At 30.9% G+C, this 23,919-nt stretch overlaps 2 protein-coding genes and 1 long non-coding RNA gene across 3 annotated transcripts; all 3 read left to right on the top strand.

Moving 5' to 3' along the window:
• Positions 1 to 1,288: 1,288 nt before the first annotated feature.
• Positions 1,289 to 5,438, top strand: LOC108480008 (uncharacterized). The gene is made up of 5 exons (XM_017782903.2): positions 1,289 to 1,819; positions 3,451 to 3,617; positions 3,932 to 4,231; positions 4,337 to 4,600; positions 4,717 to 5,438. The coding sequence occupies exons 1-5, from the start codon at positions 1,495 to 1,497 to the stop codon at positions 5,086 to 5,088; spliced, it is 1,428 nt and encodes a 475-aa protein (XP_017638392.1). The 5' UTR covers positions 1,289 to 1,494; the 3' UTR covers positions 5,089 to 5,438.
• Positions 5,439 to 13,526: 8,088 nt separating this feature from the next.
• LOC108478286 (uncharacterized) lies at positions 13,527 to 14,499 on the top strand. The gene is made up of 2 exons (XR_001870288.2): positions 13,527 to 13,760; positions 14,005 to 14,499. It is a non-coding gene; the product is annotated as an uncharacterized LOC108478286 (long non-coding RNA).
• Positions 14,500 to 21,181: 6,682 nt separating this feature from the next.
• On the top strand, positions 21,182 to 23,567 carry LOC108478248 (nudix hydrolase 18, mitochondrial-like). Its single transcript, XM_017780688.2, has 5 exons — positions 21,182 to 21,537; positions 21,716 to 21,821; positions 21,943 to 22,026; positions 22,171 to 22,299; positions 22,593 to 23,567. Exons 1-5 carry the CDS (start codon positions 21,464 to 21,466, stop codon positions 22,716 to 22,718), a joined length of 519 nt encoding a protein of 172 aa, XP_017636177.1. The 5' UTR covers positions 21,182 to 21,463; the 3' UTR covers positions 22,719 to 23,567.
• The last annotated feature ends 352 nt before the right edge of the window (positions 23,568 to 23,919 follow it).

Genomic DNA, 23,919 nt, shown 5'->3' with positions numbered 1-23,919 from the left:
AACAAGTTAGCTTGAGTTACTTCGGCAACTAATGTGATATCACATATTCGGATTCGACAATCGAGTCAGGTGTGGGGTGTTATATAATACATCAAACTATATGAGTCATGCACACGTAATTATCCAGTTACTCAGAATTAATGTAAGTTACACTATGAACATCACAAATGAATTAATCTATAAATGGATCTAGGATTAATACGACTTGGTTTGTGTACAATGTATTATCAATCTAGACAATCACATCTATATTTCTATTTTTTAGGAGTGAACCACTCTGACACTTAAGACAAAGCATCTCTCAATTTGGACTTAATAGATGATATAATAGTTCTTTAACCGATTTGCTTAACTTCGATTCATCAGACTATAGACCTTTTAGATTACCTACTAATACTGGTTGTATTTTTGCATTATGATCTGACCATGTAATTCAACTCAACATTAGTTAAATATTAGATAATAAATGAGCTAATATTTGCTTCTATTTTATTTTGCATGCAAAAACTGATGAAGACAAATATAAATAATATTAATGTGAATAATGAAATTTTATTTAAATTAATCTATTTAAAAAATTACAAATATAAATAATGAATAAACTACATTTTGAACACTAGATCCTAACATATACGTATTACACGCACTTTAGGCATCATTCCAGAAATCCGAATTTTGGGCAGGTGGCTGTCAATGAGGAGAAACTTAAACTCTAAAATGGTGTTGAGCCGACAATGGATCGAGGTTATTGGCTTTGAAATTATGCTTAGATTTTTGTGGATTTTTTATAATAAAAAAAATCTAAACCGATGAATGTACATGGAAGGAGGAGAGATTCATTTTGGAGGTGGTTTTGGTTGGAGAAGACACTGGTGGTGGCAGCTCTTAGCGGTATATTAAGGTGATTGAATTTTAGGGTTTTTTGTTTTTAGAAATCTAGGCCGACATGTTTAGAGAGGAAAGAAAGAGTTTTGTTCCAATGGTGCTGACAACCTCAATGAAGATTGTTGATGGGGACTCAGGGCGTGAGGCTAGCAGCAACTTGAGAGGAAGGAGATTATTTATGTTTTTTTTGAGAATTTTGTGAATTCTTTTACATAATTATGATTATAATTTTTTATAATTTAAAAAAAAATGAATTTTAGAATTTTTATTTTTTATACTTTAAAAAAAGTTGTAAAAATATTAAATTAATTATTTTAACTATAATTCAAAAATCAAATTAAATATTAATATTTGAATTAACATATCATGGCCTGTCAAACCATACTCTATATTTTTTCTTTAAAATTATAATAATGATAAATGGAGGAGTTGATGAAAATATAATAACCATACAACTGAAAAAAAGAAAAGTTAAGCGAAGCTAAACAATTTAGTCTAAAATAAAATCACAAAACAAATTTGAAACCGGAGCGTAGTGGGGGATTTAGTAATAGTTTACATAAATATATATACATATCCGAATTATTTAACGTTCGGAAGTTGGAACACATGGCTGCTGCTAAGCTGCTTATCCCCACTCTCTCCCACTTCCGGCCGCTAACATGCGCTGCCGCCGTCTCCGCTACAAACCCAGCGCGGCTAGTCCCTCACCCACCGGACCTCCTCAAGTGGATCAAGAGGGAAGGTGGGTTCGTGCACGAGGCTGTAACAATTACCCAGGATACAACCTACGGGCTAGGTCTTGTCGCCTCTGGAGGAATCCCCAAGGGTTCTGATCTTATCGTCCTCCCTGAACACGTTCCCTTGAAGTTTCAATCAGACAAAGACGATGAGGCTGACTCTGTTTTGCTCCCTTTGTCTAACCGAGTTCCAGGTATGTGTTTTTTAGCATTTCCACTTCAATTTTCTTTGGCATCTTTATTGTGTTTTAAGTGTTTGATACTAGTCCACAATGAAGAATTTTGTTTTGTTTTTTTTTTTTTTGCGCGCTTCCCAGCATTGGAACTGCCCATTGATTCCTTTATGCTCCATGAATATTTGAATTTAATTGTTTTTGGTGTGGGTTTTCTTAATTGGATGACTCCGTAGAAAAGAGCCCAGCTATTACGTCTAAGTTCTTACAGGTTGAATAACTTCATTTAGCTTAAATGTGGAGGTTCATTGTGATTTATCTATTTTTATCAGGCAGTTTGGTTTGTAGCTCTGAAATGCTTTAGTTGCTAGTGGCTACAATTAATTTAATGAACTGAAATGTAGGAGATTTCAATTCTTCATATGTACTTTTATTGTTTAATTCTAAATGTCTGTTATGTAAACCTTGTAAGCCTCAATTTATAGCTAAATGTACATATTATTGAGTTAGCAATTAAGCTTAGTATTGCAAGGGTACTGGCAGTCCATAGCTTCATGCTCCGGACTAGGAGTAATGTGAATATATGATCATTTTCCTGTACAACTATTCCATCGCATGGATGAAGTACCATCTAGCTAATAATTGTGATTGACTAAGTGTTAACTAATGGAAGCCTTGTCTCTTTTCAGGAACTTGATGCTCTTTCCTAGGAAGCAAATTTCAACGTGTTTCTCTTAGCATTTTATACTTGCTTAATGCTTATTGTGGTTATGCGTGCATTATTTTGCTCCTATGCTTGATTCAACCCCAAGATTCTCCCAGAGCCCACTTATAGTTAACTAGAATGGTTTGTTTACCAGTGGTCGTTAGTTTTTATTGTGTAGAGCTGTTTTGGACTTAACTAGAAAAAATGAGCTAAAAATTTACTTCAATTGGCTACTTGCATGTTTACTCGGTTTAGAACTTTGTTTTATCTACCAGGGTTGTAATGCATTAATTAGGACCATATATTTAATGAGTGAAAATGCTCTGCAAGGATGTTTATTCCTGCTTTTTAAAGTCTCTGATAGTTTCTATGAAAATTTTAAATATTCATAAGATATCTAGTGTGAAACTAGGTAGAGATTAGTGACAGAAAAAATAATACAACGAATGAGTCTGTTTCTATACATTTCCCTATTTAATTTAAGGTCAAATTCTCATTCTGCAATCTGTTAAATCACATTTGTCAAGGTGTATTTGTAAACATGTTTATCTAATTTGTCCTTAAGTGCTATACCACCTTCTCTCTAACAGACTTTACTATTCTTATCTTTTGTATGCCCATGCATGTAGTGCACATTCTCATGTCAGTTACATTAACCTTTTAAGACGGATTGGAAAAATAATGGCATGTGAACATAGAGAAGGCCAGAAGAGAATAAATAGAATTAGTGCAAAATAAACCCTTCAAGATTATAACAAATGTAATAGATTTTTATGGGGTTGTGCATCAACTTTAATTGATCAGTGACTACTAGGGTTTAGGGGGGTTTAAAGAATTTAGCACATAACGCATGCAATAGATTTCTTCATATAGGTTAATAACTACCAAATTTTGTAAATTGGGCTGTTTAGAGTTTTAAATTGGACTATCTGGGAGCATTTGACAGAGGAACTATGGGCAATGAAGCTGGGTCTGAAGCTTCTACAAGAAAGAGCAAAGGTTGGATCCTTCTGGTGGCCATACATTAGCAATCTTCCAGAAACTTACACTGTACCAATCTTCTTTTCCGGTGAAGATATAAAGAACTTGCAATATGCTCCTTTGCTTTACCAGGTATTTATTTTCATCATTTAGCTTACTGGGTAGGACATGTCTTATTTCCTTGTGTGAATGAACTTTCTTTGGTCCAATCTCGTGGAAACTACTAGGACGAAATTTGAAAAAGATTTGATGAAAGCCAGTGTCTTTTCTACACTAATGGTTGGAGAGATCAAATTTTGGTCAGTGTTGAAATTGAGATTTGAGAACAAGGTCACCGTTCGCATTAATTTGCACCATTTTGGGTGTACATTCCCTTATTTTTGTTTGGAAATATCGTTGATTCCTGCATTTGGCTTCAAAGTTGATTGTGATTTCCCCCCAACCAGGTGAATAAAAGGTGTCGTTTTCTTCTGGAGTTTGAGCAAGAGGTCAAAAATGTTCTTAAAAATCTTAAACCAAGTGAACACCCTTTCGGTGGCCAAGATGTGGATGCATCTTCCCTTGGATGGGCTATGTCTGCAGTCTCATCCAGGGCATTTCGTTTGTACGGGAAAAAGCTTCCAAATGGAACCCACAGTGATATTCCAATGATGCTCCCTCTGATTGATATGTGCAACCATAGTTTCAATCCAAATGCCCGAATTTTGCAAGAACAAGATGCTGGGAATCCAAAAATGCTGATAAAGGCAGGCTCATGTCAATAAATTATCTTTGTAATTTCAATCAGTTTTGATTTGATGAAAAACTGACATAGATCTTAGATTTTCTCATGCTTCTCCCTCTCATATCAGGTTGTAGCTGAAAGGGAAATCAAACAAAGCGATCCTTTACTTCTGAATTATGGTTGTCTAAGCAATGACTTTTTTCTACTGGATTATGGATTTGTTATACCATCAAATCCGTATGACCATATCGAGCTCAAATATGATGGTGCTCTTATGGATGCTGCCAGTATGGCTGCTGGTGTTTCTTCACCCAATTTCTCATCACCAGCTCCATGGCAACAAGAAATTCTCTTTCAGCTTAATCTAGATGGAGAAGTTCCAAATCTCAAGGTTATTTCTTCCCTTAGTGTTACTTTACAGTAATGGCTGCTGCCTGCTGGGACAAAACAGTTTGACCCTTGGTTACACTTTGGTCATTTATTGTGCCTTCTGTTTATTCCTAATAGGTAACCATTGGAGGTCCCGAATTGGTAGAGGGACGTTTATTAGCTGCTTTACGAGTTCTACTATCGAATGACAGAGAAATGGTGCAGAGGTATGATTTGAGTGTCCTAAAATCCTTATCAGCCGAAGGTCCCCTTGGAGTTGCAAATGAAGTAGCTGCTTTTCGTACCATTATTGCACTCTGTGTCATTGCACTGGGACACTTCCCAACAAAGATAATGGATGATGAATCTCTCCTAAAACAAGGTGTCTCGGTTTCAACTGAGTTAGCAATACAGTTCCGGATGCAGAAGAAATCCGTGATTATAGATGTTATGAGAGATCTCACCAAAAGGGTAAAGGTTCTTTTATCAAAGGAGACCACTACTGCTTGAGGCTAGATTTCTTGTGGTATGTAAGCATTCAACTCCCATTTGCTCGTTATTTGACACCTTGTTCAGGTTAAAAGATTTGCCCTTTGGTTTTTGCGATTTAACTTTCTTTTTTATCCATGGAAAATTTTGGGAGGGAGTTAAAAACAGATGGGTAGTTTGATGATCTATATATTTAGGTTCAATTCCCAAAGAATTTGGATTTGGTTTCATTTTTGCCAAATCCAGTTATTGAGCGTGTAGAGTTCAAGTTATCAAACACTTGCGAGACTGATCCTTTTTTCTTCTTAAGATATATTTTCTATTTTTTTATTTAATATTAAAAATCTCATCTCGAGCTCGAATATAAATAATCCATGTTCGAAACTAAGCATGAAAGGTAAATTAATTGTTTGCTAGATAAATGAGTTCAATCAAACATAACTCTGAAGTGCTCCATCTTGATTTTGATTAAAGTACATACATACAATATTAGTGTATATATATATATATGTTTTTAATATGTACCTAAAAATTGTGTGATGTTGATGGTTGCTCAGCCCATCTTTCTCTCTTAATCATGTGACTGATTTTGATTGCAGTACATACATACATTATATTTTAAATAAATTATATATTTAAAAAATATTCAAATTACCATATTTAACTTTTATCCAAAATTATCTAAAATAATATAAAATATTATACTAATAAAATTAAGAAATAAATAAAATTTTAAAAGGTAATATTTACTTTTATCAAACAACATAATTATATTTAATGCTTAATTTTTACAAATTTAACAGACAACTTTGAATATAAATTTAATACTAAAATTTATCACTTGACTTTTCATTTTATAAAACATCATATCCCATTACTAACAAATATTAAAAAGCCATTTAATTGTTTCTTTTGTATAAAGAAGCAGTGAAAAAGATAAGTAGATTAGAGGTTATTTCTTCCTTCATCTAAAATACATTCAACCAATGAATAAACTAATTTTATATTTTAAATAAACATCAAACTATAATAATTTAAATTAATTAATTTTATTCTTAAAAATATATATTTTTCAAAATTCAAAATTTATCTTTATCAATCAATATATTTATGTTCTTATATTTAATTAACCCAAAAGAATTAATTCAATGGAACTTATTTAAGTTTTGGGCCAATTAAGTGTTAGGTTGGAGGTTTGAATCCTATTTGAAGGATTTTATTGTTAAGATAATTCCAGGTCTTTGTTCATGGGTCAGATCGGACTTAAGTAAAAATTTAAATTTGTTTGTTAGGTTTAGTCCAAAAAATAAGTCTAAAATTTTGTCCAAATTTAGTCTAGATAAAAATATTAAAACATGAGGTTGACCCACTGTATTATTATATTATTTTAAAAACATAATACATCAAAAATATTACAAATATTAAACTAAATATTTCTCAACAAATTAAAAATAAATTAAAAAATATATATGTATACTTAAATAACACAAAAGTTGTAACTTAATAAGCAAATACCTCTAAAATAGTAACAAAATTAATAATAAAACAAGAGTTATACAATAATAACAAAATAGTAGCAACATAATTGTGATTGATAGTAAAATAGTAAAAAAAAACAAGAAAATAGCAACAAAACAGCAAAAAAACAATAAAAAAATAATAATTTTTTTTTTGCATATTTGGGCCGGGCTCAAACCAAAAAAACTTCACCTAAGGCTTGACTCATTTTCTAAATAAGTATTATTGTTTTTATCCAAACTCATTTTTTGGGCCTATATTTTTATTGAAACCCTCCTACTTTTTGAGCATGCTTGGGTCTAATTCCAAGTCTTCAGACTTTAGGTTTCTTTTTAACTAACATATTTTATTTTCTTTTTTCAAAAAATAGAACATGTGATTTTATATGATAAGGGTATCTAAGTTTTATCAAATAAAAATAAAAAATATTTTAAAATTAATATATACTTTTATCAAATAATGTAATTATATCTAATACTTATATTTATTAATTGAGTAAATATTTTTAATTTATAAAACATTTCTTTTTTTATTCAAAATGAATAAATAAATTGTTAAATATATGAAGATAGTATTGACTATTGAGTAGCCAAAATAGAGGAAAAGTGGGAATGACATTTAGGAGGAAGTGGATGTAGAATATAAAGCTGCCCAAATCAACCGGTATTTTGATGTGCTGTTTTCAACTAACATTTATATAAATGAAGAAAGAAATGTTTAAATTTAAAAACGCCCTACCTTTCACTTTTCTTCTCGAATACCTGTGACCTGCATTTCCTTTCCTCCCACCACACTTTTTTTTGTGGGATTTTAATAAATCTTTCTTCTTTTTAATTACTCATAACTCTTTTTATTAAATCAGGTTACGAGTATTAAAACAATTCATTCACTCTTATTTTTACCAAAGTACAAGTAGATAATTTCAATGTTTGATTTATCTACTTATGCTCTAAATAATGGTATTTAATCATTATCTTGATTTTTTTAAATTTATCGATATATACTATTTTTAAAGAGAAAAATAAAATATTCTAAAAGGACGTGCTTTCAGCCACGTAAGATAATACATGTTTTCACTAAAATTGACAGCATAGTACTTTTGCTCCACTTATGAATAATTAAATATTACGCATATAAAAATTATATTTACTAAAAATAATGAATAATTATTTAATTTTATAAAGAAAAGAGTTAAAATAAATAAAAAATAAAAATAATATATTTATTAATTATAAGCATTAAATAAAATACATATTAAAATGTCCCAAAGATGAAATTATAATTATTTAATCATCTAACCGAAAGAGTTACATATTAAAAATATTAATTAAAAATACAAAAAAGAGCTTGAAATAACATGAAATAAAAAATACAAATGTGAAAGATAGAAATTGAACTCGAGATTTAAGACAAAAACACTAAAATTTAACTATATGAGCAAACAAGCTAAGCTATCAATATTAGTGAAAACAATGCGCGTTTTCAACTAACATAGCTAAAAATACGTTTTGTTCATTTTCTTTTAAAAACAGTATAGAAATCACCATTGATAGTTAATTATCAATTTTTTATGAGAAATTATTATTTTTTCAACATATATATGAATAAATCAGCCGGAAATTAATTCAGGGAAAAAATATTGAATATGAAAAATAAAAATAAAAATAGGATGTGATAAAAAATAAAATTAGAAGATTGTTAGAGACACAATGAATTCAATGATCCACAAACTCTAAATTGAAACACCCAAGTTTTCGGCTTTCTTTAAATTTCAAACATTATATACCAACGTTTGAAATGGTGATTTCATATTTTAATCCAAAATTTGACAAGTCGTGATATGATTTTGGCGGAAGTTTCTCCTCTTTATTTGGTGAAATTATTTAATAAAATCACGTTAGGTATCATTTTATTCTTCTTCTTTTTTAAATTAATAATAATTGAAAATAAAAACTTTATCATATAAAGTAAATCTCAACTAAATTTAATTAAAAATGTTCATGAATTAAGTTAGTCAAGTTCAGTTTTGGCACATATAAAGTTTTTAAATTAATTTTTAAATTCAAGTTTGTCACGACTTGAAAATTAATTTTTTTTTTGTTCAAGCTCAACTTAATTTAAAAGGTTGGCTCGATTAACCCATATTAATTTTTAGATTAATTTTATTTAAAATAAATTTTAAAAATTATAATACACAAAATGCATCAAAAATGCTAAAATATAATAAATTTTGTTTTGAAGTTTTGGATGATGTATTTAATTGTTATTAGATTAATGAATTAATATATATTATCATTTTATAATATAATATATTTGGGTTAGGTTGGATTAATTTGACGAAAAAAAAATTATCTAATATTCAATATATATGTAAAACGGGCATTAATTCTACATAAATTTATTTTTAAAATTTTATATTTTTATTCAAACTTTTTAATTTTTGAAACAGATGATGTGGAGGATAGGAATATGTCTAAATTCAACTGATGTAATTATGATATCTAATTTACAGTCATTGTATATTTCGTGAAATAGTCAAAAATACCCATCAATATCATCAAGGATTTTTTAAAAAAGGAAAAAAAGAAAAAGAGAGGAGAGGAAATGTAGTATTTTATGATTAGTTGATGAATCAAATCAGAAAGAAGATTCCATGTGACCCACATTGACTATGCACGCCAACCAGTTTTAATGTTCTATCTTCTTTCATATTTAATTTCCTACTTCAAATTTGACATGCCTTAAGTCTTTCCGGCAACCAAACGGCGTCGTTTTCACAAGTATGGATCCAAACAGTATCTTAATGTGCATTTTTAATACTATTTGATCCAGTTTTTCTTTTTATATTTAATATATTGAAAAGTTTTATTTTAAACTCAAATAGTAAATAATCAAGTTTATTTGTACAATATAAAAACTTAACCTAAAAAATTCAAGTATTTTTCAAATCAAGTCTAACTTGTAAAAATAAAAAGGGTAAATTACTAATATAGCCACTTTAGTTTACCTTAAGTTATATTTTAGTCACTTATGTTTAAAATGTTACGTTTTAATCACTGAGCCGTTAATTGTAGTTAACAGTGTAATAGTAAGTTGACGTGGCATGTTAAATCATCATTTCAAACAAAAAATTTTAGATTAAATTATACAATTGGTCCCTATTTTTTTCGTTTTGAGAAATTTTTTTTTTATTTTTATGTTCTTTTAACTTTCCCTTTTTTTCTTTAATTTTCCATTCCTTTTTGCTTCTCCCTCTATTTTCCTCCTTTCTCCATCTCTTTTAATGTAAAAGAAAAAAAATTAAATTGCTCAAAACGAAAAAAATTAGGGACCAAATGTATAATTTAACCTAAAATTTTTGTTTGAAATGATGATTTAACGTGCCACGTCAGTTTAATATTACACCATTAACAGCAATTAACGCTCAGTGACCAAAATGTTACAACACGATAACATAAGTGACTAAAATATAAGTTGAGGAAAATAAAAGTGACTATTTTAGTAGTGTAGTCAAAATAAAAGTTTTTGAAATTGAAGGAAGTTAGAGGTTGATTTAATTAGTAGAATTAAATTTTATTTGTGGTTATTTATATTTTTAAAGATTGGAAGTATTTATTTAAAAAAAATAATTTCCAACTCCCAACCGTTTCAACATTGTTTGAATGTTTAAAAAAGGTAGTTGGGGCAACATAAATTGGGGTTGGAAGATTCCTCCTTTGTCTTTCTAAATTTGAAGGAAAAAACCAGGAAATTAGACCCCAATATTTGAATTGCATGCTTTTCCGTCCCACGTGGGTTTCTTTGCATTCCTTTAAAAACTTTTAAATAATTACTCTTCCATTATACATTATTTTTCATATTTTATTGAATTTCGGTTTAAGATGCATGAATTGTATTAAATTTTAAATATAATAATTGATTTTTGTCAGATTTTCACACTACTGGTAAAATTTAAGTAACACAATGCTCGAATGTAGCCATTATTATATATGAATTTTATTTAGATTTATGTTTAAATATATTTTAATTTTAATTTGTTGTGATTTTTATTGAATTTAATTAATCGGATATATTCTTTATGACTATTCGTAAAAATTCCTCAAAAATGTGATAATATGTTTTTATTAATTTAAAATATTTAAGAAGAAATGATTTTATAAAACGTTACTTTGTAACGGCTCTTTGGAAAAAGTTGAAAAAGGAAGTGTTTTGTTTTATCTTTAATTTTTTAAATGGGGTTTTGTTTACACGAAACAAAATCAATAAATTCCAATCTCAAGAATTATGACAGATCGTTACAGTTTTTTTTTAATAATAGACATATTGCTACATATTATAATAAAAAGAAACGAATTTCATGAACTGTTTATGAAAATTTTTATATTAAGAGTTAGATTACATTTTATTTTATTTTATTTTATTTTAAAATGGATAAATTAGTCTTTGTATATTAGATCGAACTCTAAACTGGTCATTTTGTTAAAAATTTTATCCATTTTTACAGTTAAAAACTGGCCCATGTATGTCAACATGAAATTTACATGGCACACCACGTATAACTATTTGGTTATTTTGTTCTTCATATCAGTTTTTAATAATAAAAGTCGATAAAATTTTTAACAGAAATGACCAGTTTACTCTTTAATCTAACATACAGGGACTAATTTACTTATTTTTTAGTAGAAGAAACAAAATACAATTTGACCATTAGTATAGAAACCTCCATGATACTTTTACCATTAGGGAAACTTTCATTATATCCATATTTTCGACTTCATTAACTCCCATGATGTCCTTTGATTTTTTTTCTTTTTCTTTTTTGGTATTAAAACAAGTAATGTAACAATAACCTCACGTCTTGTCTGATTACTAGTATAATAACATAATGAAAAAACTTATTAATACATGTGTCTTAATATGAAAAAAAACTAGTATACTAACATGATAAATAAATAGCCCATCGTTTGATAGTAGATTGTTAATCATGTAAATGATTAAAGAAGCATATTGACTATTAGAAACATATAGTTTTCTTTAGTTATCTTATAGAATAAAGAAGTGCCGGCAATAGAAGTTTTTAACCAAAGAGAATCCACCAAATACTACTTAAGCTTTTCAAACCAAGCTCGAAGGGCTTCTTTAAATCCATAGCGAGCTTTTTTCAATTCACATACCAAGGGCTTGCTTGCTTTATCATACTGTTCAAAGCTAGGGGATTGCTGCATAAAAAATTCCTTAATTAAGTCTCTATTGAAGAAAGCATTATTGACATCTGTCAAAACCACTTTTAATTTGAAAAACGAGGATTGACTTTAAAACGAGGTATGAAGTCGCCACCAATCCTTTTTGTTTAGGTGTGATCCGGTCACCTTGTGATCGATAATTTTAATAAAGCAGTTTATTAAAAAATATTTTTGGTCTATGAAAAACTAGAAAACGGATTCGAGAGTCGGTTACGCGCGAGGAAGAATTAGCACCCTCACAACGCCCAAAATTGGTACTGTATTGATCAATTATCGTCCTAATGTTGAAAATTTGAAGGGAAAAAAATGTTAATATACAATTCCTTTAAAAATGTGTGAACAACTCGAATTGGATTTTAAGATTCACTCGTTCCAAAGAAATGAAATATCACATTCAGCACGTTAGGACACGATATTTTAAGCCTCCAAAAACTGAAATCACCTCATGGTTTCCAAAACACACAACGAAATCTTAAAAGGGTATTTTGTTATTTGGCCAAACGAAAAAAATCGAAACCCAACACGCTAGGGCATGATTTCTCGAATTTCTAGGCACGAAACATTGCCTTGATTTGAAAAATCATTGAATAAAATACAAAAATGAAATACATTTATTTAAGACGATGATTCGTTAACAAAACCATTACACCAATAGAATATAAAATACAAATGCTAAATGATAATTCACATTGCACAACGTGCTAACTTTCAATGCTAATATAAATGATTAAGAGAAAATATAATAACAACAAAACTAATATCTCAAATAGCACTAAAACAATGCCAATGATTACATATAAAGAATGATAAAATACCGAATTCAAATAAAAAACGGCACAAGAGAATATACATACATAAAATAAAAGCTAAGGAACAAAATGGGACTTTATACAAAGGAAATCCAATATATAGTACGTAAAATTAATGATATATAAAAAAATTAATAAAACAATTTCAAAAAAAATAGTGAATTTTACAGTGGATAACATATATGTATATACATAAATAAGATAAAACACCTTTTTAAAAAAATCGAGTAAATAGCAAAGCAATTTAAAAATGAATAATGTGATAAATTTAAAATATACATACATATATATATGTACGGACATGATGATATAAGGTAAATAACATGTGTTCAAAATGAATAATAACCATAAATAAATAATAAATTGATAGAAAACAGCAAATTTTGAATTATAATTTTAAAAACTACGTAATATGCATAAAAGATAATAATTAATGAATCAATTAATATATAAAATGTGGGACAATTTTAAAAAAAAAAATAAATAAAATAAAGTACAAGATCCTAAAATAAATAATCATAAAACAATTTTAAAATAAATAATACATAAAAATAATCTATAAAAAAGTTTTAACTAACTAATATAAACAAACATTTAAAATCAATAATATATAAGCTTAACATAAATAATGCACATGAAAGAAAGTTAAATAAAAAATAATATATAAAGAGATTTAAAATAAATAATGATAAAACAGAAAAATAAATAAATCAAAACAAGTTAAGGACAAATTTGAAATTAAAGCAAAATCTGAAATCTAAAAGCTAAACATTACTTCAACAAGAGGGGCAAGATGGAATACACGCGATCCAATAGGGATTAGAACAGAAAATAAACCAAACCCAATTTTATTTGCTTCCAAAGATTTTAACGGCACCGTTTTATTAGTTGTTAAAGCTGAAAAAAAGCATTTGAATGGCAATCTGCCATTTTATACTAGCAACCAAAATAAAACCCTAACACCCCCCTTTTTGTTTTTTCCATTAGCCAATTCCAAGCCCTCCCAAGCGCCGTTCTCCTCTGTCAGTTGTGACTAGCCGATTCAGGTCCCGAAGGACAACAATCTCGGCTTCTCAACTTCGATTTCAACGAAGCAGATGGAATCCCACAGTACTTCCGAAAGGTAAATCACTCGTTTTCTATTTTTGTATCCTTTGAAATGTTAATGAAAAACAAAATAAATAGAGTCGAAAGTGAAAACTAAAGAACATTTGAATCTGAGATCACCTTTAAAAAAATTGATGTATATTCGATTTTCTATATGTATCTTTTTCTATTCTCATCGTCCCCCTTTTACAATTAAAAATCAAAGGCTTTATAGCCAAAATAAAAGCAGTTTCCTGCTGTTTCTCTTGCTTAAACTGCAGGTTGTGAGGACGTGGAGGGGCGGAGCGCACGGACGTGGGGCGAACAATGCGCGAGTCGGGGTCATACGTGGTACGTGGAGGCCGCTGGTGACCACTGCTGCGGCGTGAAACAGATGGAAACCCTAGGGTTTTCGAATTTGGGCCTATTGTTGTTGGGCCATTATTTTGGGCTGTTTTATGTAATTGGGCATTTGGGCCAGGTTTTTCTTTTTGGATTTACTATTTGTAAATGGATATTTAATATTTTTGTTTTATTTTTTGGTTTTTGTATGTGTATGGGCTCGGGCCAAAATTTTGTCTTACAACATCTACTTACCTTGTAACACCCCAAATATGACAAGTTCAAAGTTTTAGAGTATAACAATAAATAGTGTGTCTAGTGTAGTGTTATCCGCCAAAAGATTGCTTTGGCGTATACGTGTGGACATATAGTAACCGCCACGATTGTAAGTATGAATTTGATTTTATGATATTCTGCCATGTATTAAGGAGAAATTCGTATTAAGTAAAAACTGCGATTCAGTCGATTCTCGAACAGATAATGTGGAAATGAGCCCTGAATGCATAATGCACCAAGCTTGGATTAGTCTCTCAGGTGTGTAAAATTTATCATTTTGGGAAAGACAATTAGTAAAATGATTCTGAGGTACGTAAGACAGTTTGAGATAAAATGAGTAGATTCATTGATAAAATTGATTTATAATATTGAAATGATAAAATTGATTTACAATATATATCTCCATTTTCTCCCTCAGTAGGTTGATCAATGGGGCCTTTTCAGTTAGAGAAAGATCTTTAGGATTTTGACCTTCATTGGTTGAACTCTCATTGTTGTTAGCAGTATTGGGCGTAGAGAGAAGATAAAGTCCTCTGATTGTTTCCACTCCCTTTGAAATGCATCTCATTCATCACCCTTAGGTTGGTAAACATAAGTTAAGTGACTTAGTAGAAATGTCTTTCAAACAGTTGAAGTCTACCCTATTAAGATCAAGCGGACCTGCAGCCACTTAGGCATGTAGAATCAGATTAGACCTCCTGTAACACCCCTCGCCCGTATCCCTCACCGGAACAGGGTTCGAGGTGTTACCCGACTTAAACTCAGTCAATCACACAAAAACCGTGCTGAAAAATTTCAATCAATTTAAAACTTTTCTTTTCACATGCAATCTATCCCATATATGAGCTTACGAGGTCCAAAACATTAAAACCCTATACATGCCATAGACTCGAAATACTAAGATTTACTTACACCGATAACGTGAGCTCGACAGTGTGATAATATCTCCGGCGAACTCCAACCTGAGTAGGTAGCTAAAGTCAACAATCTATAAAACAGAGGAATGTAACAACGGAGTAAGCTTTCATAAGCTTAGTAAGTCTTAAGCAATGCAAACAAATAAACGCAATTATACTTCGATTATTCAATTTCTTAAGTAGCCATATTCTAGGTATATTGCCATCTGGCCGAATACACACAAATACATAATGCACGTTCAAGCATTCTTATCACACTTAATCAATTCAGTATAACATAATTAAATCGAATACTTTCACATACTTTCACACACGACCGGTATATCATGATCATAGATATAGTTATAACATTTATTCACGTATGTATCACAATGCACGCTTATGATTCATTGCAGATCAAACTCACATATGAGTACATAATGCGTACTGGCCCACTTAACGTCTTGAATGTATTCATTTTCAACCTAACACGAGGTACCTTAGTCATGGACTTTTCTCAAATCAAGGCATTTACGCTGTTAGGCTCGAGGCCGATATCAGTTCCAAGCATTATAGCACCGCTAGGCTCGAAGGCGAATAGTATCTCACCGGCATTATAGTTTGCTAAGCTCAAAGGCCGAATAATCAAGTCAACAAGTTCCATATAACATATTCATATCAATTAAGTACTAACATCATTCGAACGTATATAATTATACATCTCAAACACTTTTCTTTCATCTCATTTTCACACTTAGCATTTGATAGCTTATGCATAACATTTCACTCACGTTCATTTCAAACTTATCATTCGATTATAAAAGCATATTGCATTTTTACCAACATGTTATACTTGCCATTAGGCCATATAAGCATGATACAATACACTATCATTTCATCTTTAACATTCTATTAAACCCTTATCTTACAAGGAACACCGAATTCACATAACATATCATTTCACCAAAGATTACGCTCGCTAGCACGAAGGCGAATATAATACCAAAGACTAGGCTCGGGATTTATCTCGGATATAATACCAGCACAAAGCCTGCGGGATTTAACCCGGATATTTTACTAGCACGAAGCCTGCGGGTCTTTAAGCCCGGATATAATACAAAGACGAAGCTCGGGATTTAACCGGATATTTTACCAAAGACGAAGCTGCGGGTCTTTAAGCTGGATATAATACCAAAGACGAAGCTCATGGGATTTAACTCGAATATAATACCAGCATGAAGCCTGCGGGATTTAACCCGGATATATATCGAATATCATGCATATTTAATCATATTTTAACACCTCTCATTCAACATATCACATTAGTAGTCATTTGCTACATTCAGATATAAGCTCCTTATGAACACCATCATTTACATTTCAGTTCAAAAGTCATACGTAAATATCACATATCCATTTCACCATTCAAACTTAACCCATAGTGACCATTCGACTCTAAGTCATATACATAAATTATTTATCACACAACTTAATTCAGGTAGAACCAAAAGGTCACAATTCATCTAATATGTACATATTGCTCACTGATTCGTACACAACCTTTCAAATTAGCAATTATAAGATGGTTTCGCACATAGCCCATCCTTATCGATAATTTACGATGGTTTTACCCTTACTCACATATGGCATTTTTACCTATGCTTCTCAATTCACATTTGTGATTCAATTCCAATCGATTTAACATGCATAAGTACATATCGCATACCTGACCAACTTAATGTATTTGAACGAATTCGATTGTCGATTTAACACAAGGTCTCATAGTTGAACATAAATATGAAACCATTTCTTATACGTTCGATTCACATCAATCATCAAATTCATTTAATTTACATGTAATTAATTAGGTTGTTCGTACCTGAATAATTTACTATACGGAACAAATCCACATATCGTATTAGCCCATAGTCTTATAGCACCACACTTTTAATAGTTTATCGGCAATTTGCACCGCTAGGTAATAACTTTGATTTTTCACCGCCATAAGCACGCTAGACCTTTAAGTCCGATGTCATTTCACCGGCATTACGTCATTAGGTTTGAAACCGAATATATATTATAATGCATAACTTATATCATCGATCACTAATGATTACCTCATCGAAGTTCACATTTAATCACTTTAGTACCAAGCCACCTTCGGCTACCACAACGGACTAAATATAATAATTGTATACACATCATGGTTTCCTTTAGATATTCAATAATCACAATCGTGATATCTCCACCAGCACATATCGGCATAGTTTATTCATTGTAACACTCATTTAGTGCATCAAATTTCCAAATCCAATTCAACTTAGGCATAATAGCCATAATCGACTTATAGCCTTAAATCATTACATATTCGGCACATTAACTAAATAAAATTTACATTCCTTTACCATATTAATTTAACTCTTAGGCATATAAAAGGAATCAAGCTTAAACACTTAAGAACTTACCCTGAATGTTGCCGAACGATTACAACGGCTATTCGATTACTTTCTCTTTTCCCTTATCTGAATTTTGCCCCTCTATGCTCTTGAGCTTAAATTCAAAGATTTTAAACTGGTCATTATTCGACTATTCGAGCATCACTTTTAAAATATAATATTTACATATATATATATATATATATATATTCGACTTTCACACCTACTGATCATAGTAAGCTTATAAGAAATCAATAAGCAACTCATTAACAAATTTTTGTCAATGTTTATCACATAATCATAATTTCACTGCAAGCTGTCTTCCTAAGCAATAGTCACTAAATCATTTATAACTGGAGCTACGAAACTCCAAATCAAGTGCCGTTAATTTTCCCTGAAGATAGACTCATATATGTTTCATCCATAAAATTTTAAGAATTTTTGGTTTGGCCAATAAATACCAGATTTTTCTTAAAGTTTCCCCTGTTTCACTATTTGACTAATCTGACCACTCCTCACTACGAATCAAATTTCTCATTGTACAGAATTCAAAATATGTTATCATTTATTTCATTTGAACTAGACTCATTAAGGAGTATAAGCATATAAGTTTCATCTTATGAACATTTTTTTACAATTTATAATGTTTTTATAAAGACAGAACAGAGGATCTAGAAGTCATTCTGACCCTGTCCCACATCACTTCAAATATCTCATCATCGGAAATTCTTTTGCTTACACGGTTTCTTTTATAAGAAACTATACTCATTAAGATTTAATTACATAATTTATTCAGCTTCTAACTCATCTCCCATAATTTATGGTGATTTTCCAAAATCACGTTACTGCTGCTGTCCCAAACAGATTTATTACCAAATCACTCTTTCACACATACCTTGCATGCATGTTATTTAAACATGCATATCACCAATCAATCATCACATATCTATAATTTTACTTAAGCATAATCTTCATTTCATCATTTTAAAGTACAACATGTTAGCCGATTTTTCCCTTAGCATCTAAGGCACATGCATGCTCATTTGCTTAGCTCAACTTCACCTATCTTCCATTTTTCATCAAAAGGACATGAAACAACAACCATTTCCTTCATTTTAATTCATGACCGAATGCTCACAACACAACCAAAAATCAAAATATGCTTCATGAGTTAGGGTAGAATCAAGAAGAACTCATGAACATCAAGATAGAAGCAAACTACCATGAACTTACCTTGGATTTTTCTTCCTCAAGTGACCGAACATTCAAGAGCTCTTTTCCTCTCATTTCTCTTCTATTTTCAGCTTTTATGAACAAGAATGAACAAAAACCTTCCTTTTCTTCCTTTTTGTTATTCTATTACTAAACATTTTATGACACAAAATAACATTTATTATTTGTGCCATACTTATGCCATAACTTCAATAAAAAAATTTGCACATGTTGTCTACCATTAACACCATGGCCGGCCACTACACATAAAATGGGGAGTTTGACATGCAAATCCTCCTATTTTGCACTACTATTTATTAGGCCACTACATATTAGCCTATAGCATTTTCAAAAATTTTCACATAGGTCCTATTTCATAATTTCACTCACAAATGGCAGAATCAAAGCATGGGATTTTCACACATGCACTTTCACATGAAATAAACACATAATATAACATTTGATTATTTTTGGGACTCGGTTTTATGATACCGAAACCACTTTCCGACTAGGGCCAAATTAGGGCTGTCACACCTCCACTTTGGCAGAGCATCATTGAGATTTTTCTTGGTATTCTCTTGAAAATTTTTGAAAGTTTCATCATGGGATTGGCATAGACTTTCTAACTCTGCCTTGTGACTTTCCTCCTAAGTCTTGAGCTTCACCTGTAAAATAGACTTTTCATCCTTCAAATGATTGACCTCCTCCTTATAATGCTCACACTCAGTCTGTGCATCATTATATTTACCCTTTAAAGTTGTGACTTGGGTATCAAGCCTCTTAACCACATCAGTAGACTATTAATATTTCTGGCGTAATTGGGCTAAAGAATCTTTTTCAGTTTTTACAGTCTTTTCTAATTTTGAGGTTTTGTCATTTTGACACATACTAACATCTTCAAGAAATTGCATTATCACATAGTTTTCTATTCTTGAAGAAAATGTTTTGAAAGGGTGAAATAAGGTTAGATAAAATTGGCTTGAGCCTATTAACAAGCAATTTTGAGATCACTTTATAGATGGAATTGCATATGTTGATAAGCCTGAAGTCATCAACAGATTTTGGAGAAACTTTCTTAGGTATAAGAGTTTTATTAAGTTCCTTAAGCATGACTCATTTGGATAGGATGTCCCTAACAAACTTTAAGATATATTAACCCGTGAAGTCTTAATTTCTTTGAAAAAAGATTGTTGGTTTACCAATTTAAAGAGCCATTTTGAGTTTTTTTTTACAAGGCGGGTAGCTTAATAGGTTTATCATCTATTAGTGCAAATTTGAGGTGTTCATGATTTAATCTAGTTATGAATGCTATTTATAGATATAAATTTTAATTTTAATTGATATATAACCCTAACACTAATTAAGTGATTATTAAAAGATAAAATCAATCTTCATTTATATATTTAAACTTCAATTCAAATTATAACTTTATTTTATTATTATGAAAATATAAAAATAAAAATAATTCAGAATTTTTAAATAATATTTTAATCTTAATTATTAACTATTATAACTTAGGGAATGAGAATGCTTAAACTTTTATTTTAGAATTAATAAAATTATCACAATTTATTTTAAATAAAGATATAATTAATAATTCCAAATTAAAATTAAATATTTTAAACTATAGCATGATTATAGAAGGCGAATAATATATAAGAAAACCGTGTAGATTGACACAGTTGCATGATCCTTGTCAAAGAAAGAGAGCTTTCTTAAAAAATAATTAGATTTAATCTCTGAGTCTCATTTTTGAAAGGAATATTTTTGATTGACATAAACTCAATTTTTTTTTAAAAAAAAAAAGAAAAGAAATCCATCTTAACCCTTCAAATATCGAAGAAACCCACTCATCAGCCCACAGGAACTATAAAAGAAATCCCAAGGAGGGGTGTTGGAATCCTACATATATGTGCCTCGAAAAGCAAAGGTTCATTGTCCCTTGGAGATTTCGACTTGGATAAGCATTAGATGAATTGTGGCCGCTAATTTGTCGTTATTTTTTATTTATACAAAAGGGCTCGGGTGGGTAAATAGCGACGCTCGCTCACGTGACCGAGTTTCTTAGAAGTCAACGGTTTTTAATTAGATTCCATCCGATTCCCAGGCATAGCAAAATAAAACGACCTTTTTAATTCATTAATAATATTTTAAAACATTAATTAATATAAAATTGTAAACATACTTTTCTCTGACAAAATCCTTATTATTATTATTATGACTCCTTGATGTTGATTCATATGTTTACTCTTTTCTTTCTTTTTCTATAAATATCAGTTTTGTTGTTCCAATATCTTCCACTCATCTCTCAGCTGCCAATGCCTTTCATTTGTTGGTTGCTTTTTAACTGAATCTATTTGGCTTTATCTAACCAATAATTATTCCAACTCTAAAATCAGGTTTTTTTCCTTTTTACTCCAAAGGAGCAACTTTCCTTTGTTGGATAATCGCTATAAATTTTAGATTCTTGTTCATTTTCTTTGGGGCTAACCTTGTTTGCTCCTCAAATCTATTGTTTTCAAATATATTTGGGTTTTCAACCCTTCTCTGTTCAATTGTTTCTTCCATTTTGTTTGACGATGGTTTGCTTGGTTTCTCGTACGGGAAGGCACTTGCAGCGATACGATGCCCTCGGCCGCCGCCAAGTTGTCGGGTGAGTCCTCTTTTCCCTTTTTTGGGATTTTGGACTATTTGGCAAGGAAGATTTCACTGGAAAACATATATATATATTTTTTTTGGGGGGAGGGGTTATTTGTTATCAGGCCTGTTTCATTGGATAAATCCATACTTGCCATGAATCAAAGCTCATGATTTTCTTGCATAATCTTCAGATGCATTCCGTACAGATACAAACGTAATAGTGATGGAACTCTGAGCACTGACTTGGAGGTTCTTGTCATCTCCTCACAAAAATGTCAAAAAATGATGTTCCCTAAGGTATGCTCAATATCTTTAATAAATAAATAAAAAGCATTTGTTTCACTAAGGTATACCCATATTTTATAAGGAAAAAGAAAAAGGAGAATAAACCATATATAATCTCGCCTTTAATTATCAGGGCGGTTGGGAACTTGATGAATCTAAAGAACAAGCTGCTTTAAGAGAGTCAGTTGAAGAAGCTGGAGTTAGAGGCAACGTTGAGGTTGGTTTTATTTTATTTAACTGTTAAATCCTGTTGTGAAATCGCTTATATTAATTTTTTTTAAAAAAGAAAAAGAAAAAGAAAAAAATCCCAAAGTGTAATCTTGAACTAATTATTTTTATTTATTTGTACTTGAAAATTCAGTGCGAATTAGGCAAATGGGACTTTATGAGCAAACGCTATGGCACGTTTTATGAAGGTTACATGTTCCCTTTGCTTGTGAAGGAGGAACTTGCCCTCTGGCCTGAGCAAAATGTGCGACAACGGACATGGGTAAGCTAATTTTTCTCTGTACTACTTGGGTTTGGGTGAGAAGGGTTGATATGGGTATGATTTAAAATTTTCCAAGTATTTTTATGTATTTGGATCATCATATATCTCTGCACTCTTATCCAAATATCTATGGGATATTAGATTCAAGTACTTAGACAAAAAACGAAGAGTCTAACCTACATAGAGCACTCCTCTTCCCTGAATCAACACTTTTAATTACTTATATAATTCGTAATCTACGTACCTGATTTGTTGGGTTTAATTTTGCCATTGTTGTCTTAAATTTTGTTTAGATGAGTGTGAAGGAAGCCAGGGATGTGTGCCAGCATTGGTGGATGAAGGAAGCCTTAGACATACTGGTTGAACGGCTAACCTCCTTGCAGCAACACAAGGGACAAAATATCTCAACTTGTTTGTAAATAGGACATTGTCGGGCACTTAGTTGGCATCAGGTATAGAACACAGGTATTTTGTTGAAGTGCTGCATATATTTGCAGTGTCAAATTTTTGTACTTGTGTTCGAATACATAGAGGTTGAATATGAATATTTTAAGAGGAGGAGAGTTGTTAAACATATTCAGGGTCTGTGGGGGTTGGTCAGATATGTTGGGAAATAAATTGTAAATTGGTGGTTGCAAGTGCTGCTACTTTCGACTTCTTAGCGAGCCAATCGTATGAAAAGATGTTGAGGCTTGCTCTGTTATTACTCAGATAATAGATCAATCCTTCTGGGAGTCTTCTTTCTAAAGCTTCCCCTTCCTTCCACTCCCGCCCATCTTTCTCGTCTTTCCCATTCCTTCCACCTCCCTTTCTTGCCATTTCCCAAGGCTTAGCTTTCTCTTTAACCATGGTGCGAGATTCCTTTTTCGAAATAATACTACTTTTCCAGTCGGTGATGGCTTGGTTTTCTCGAGTCTGTTGCGGCTCGTGTTTGTTTAGGCTTGGTCTGACGGGTTTTTCCGATCTATGAGGCTCCGTTGGTTTCACTGGGTGGAACCAGACTACCGTTGACGGATCCAATACGCCATATGGCTTGTGTTTGCGACATTCGTGTTTTGATTGACAGTTTTTTTTTTTTTGGTTGGTGGGGGATGGGCTGGTTTGATAACAATTGACATTTCTCCATTTGAATGTTAAGTTCGAATGTGGCACATTTATTGTTATGGTTTTCCTTTTCTATGATATGTATTGGTTTGGGCTTATGTTCCATTGTATTAAGGCTTTTACACATCAATGAAATCTTAGTGATTATTCACCAAAAAAGATAATGTTTCATTTGTTGGAGTGTTTTCAGATGTGCATGTTTAATTTTTAAAAGCTAAAAGAAGCTTACCCGCTTGAGGGTGGTTGTCAATTACGTTTATCCTTTATACTTTCACAACACACTTATCCCTGAATTTGAGTATAATATTTAAATAATCATTATAATTAGTGAATTTATATAATTAGAGTATTGAGAACAATTACGAAACTTACACAGTAATTACTCTTGATAACATTCACAAAATTTAAAATTTTAATTATGTAATTATGTAGTAATTATTTCGTAATTTTGATGGAATAAATTGTAATTATAAAATTATATAATTTTAAATTCTAAAAATTATTGATTATTATAAA

This window comes from Gossypium arboreum, chromosome 12 (assembly GCF_025698485.1).
Source record: "Gossypium arboreum isolate Shixiya-1 chromosome 12, ASM2569848v2, whole genome shotgun sequence".
NCBI lineage: Eukaryota > Viridiplantae > Streptophyta > Magnoliopsida > Malvales > Malvaceae > Gossypium > Gossypium arboreum.
This window is presented reverse-complemented; position numbering and strand designations above follow the sequence as displayed.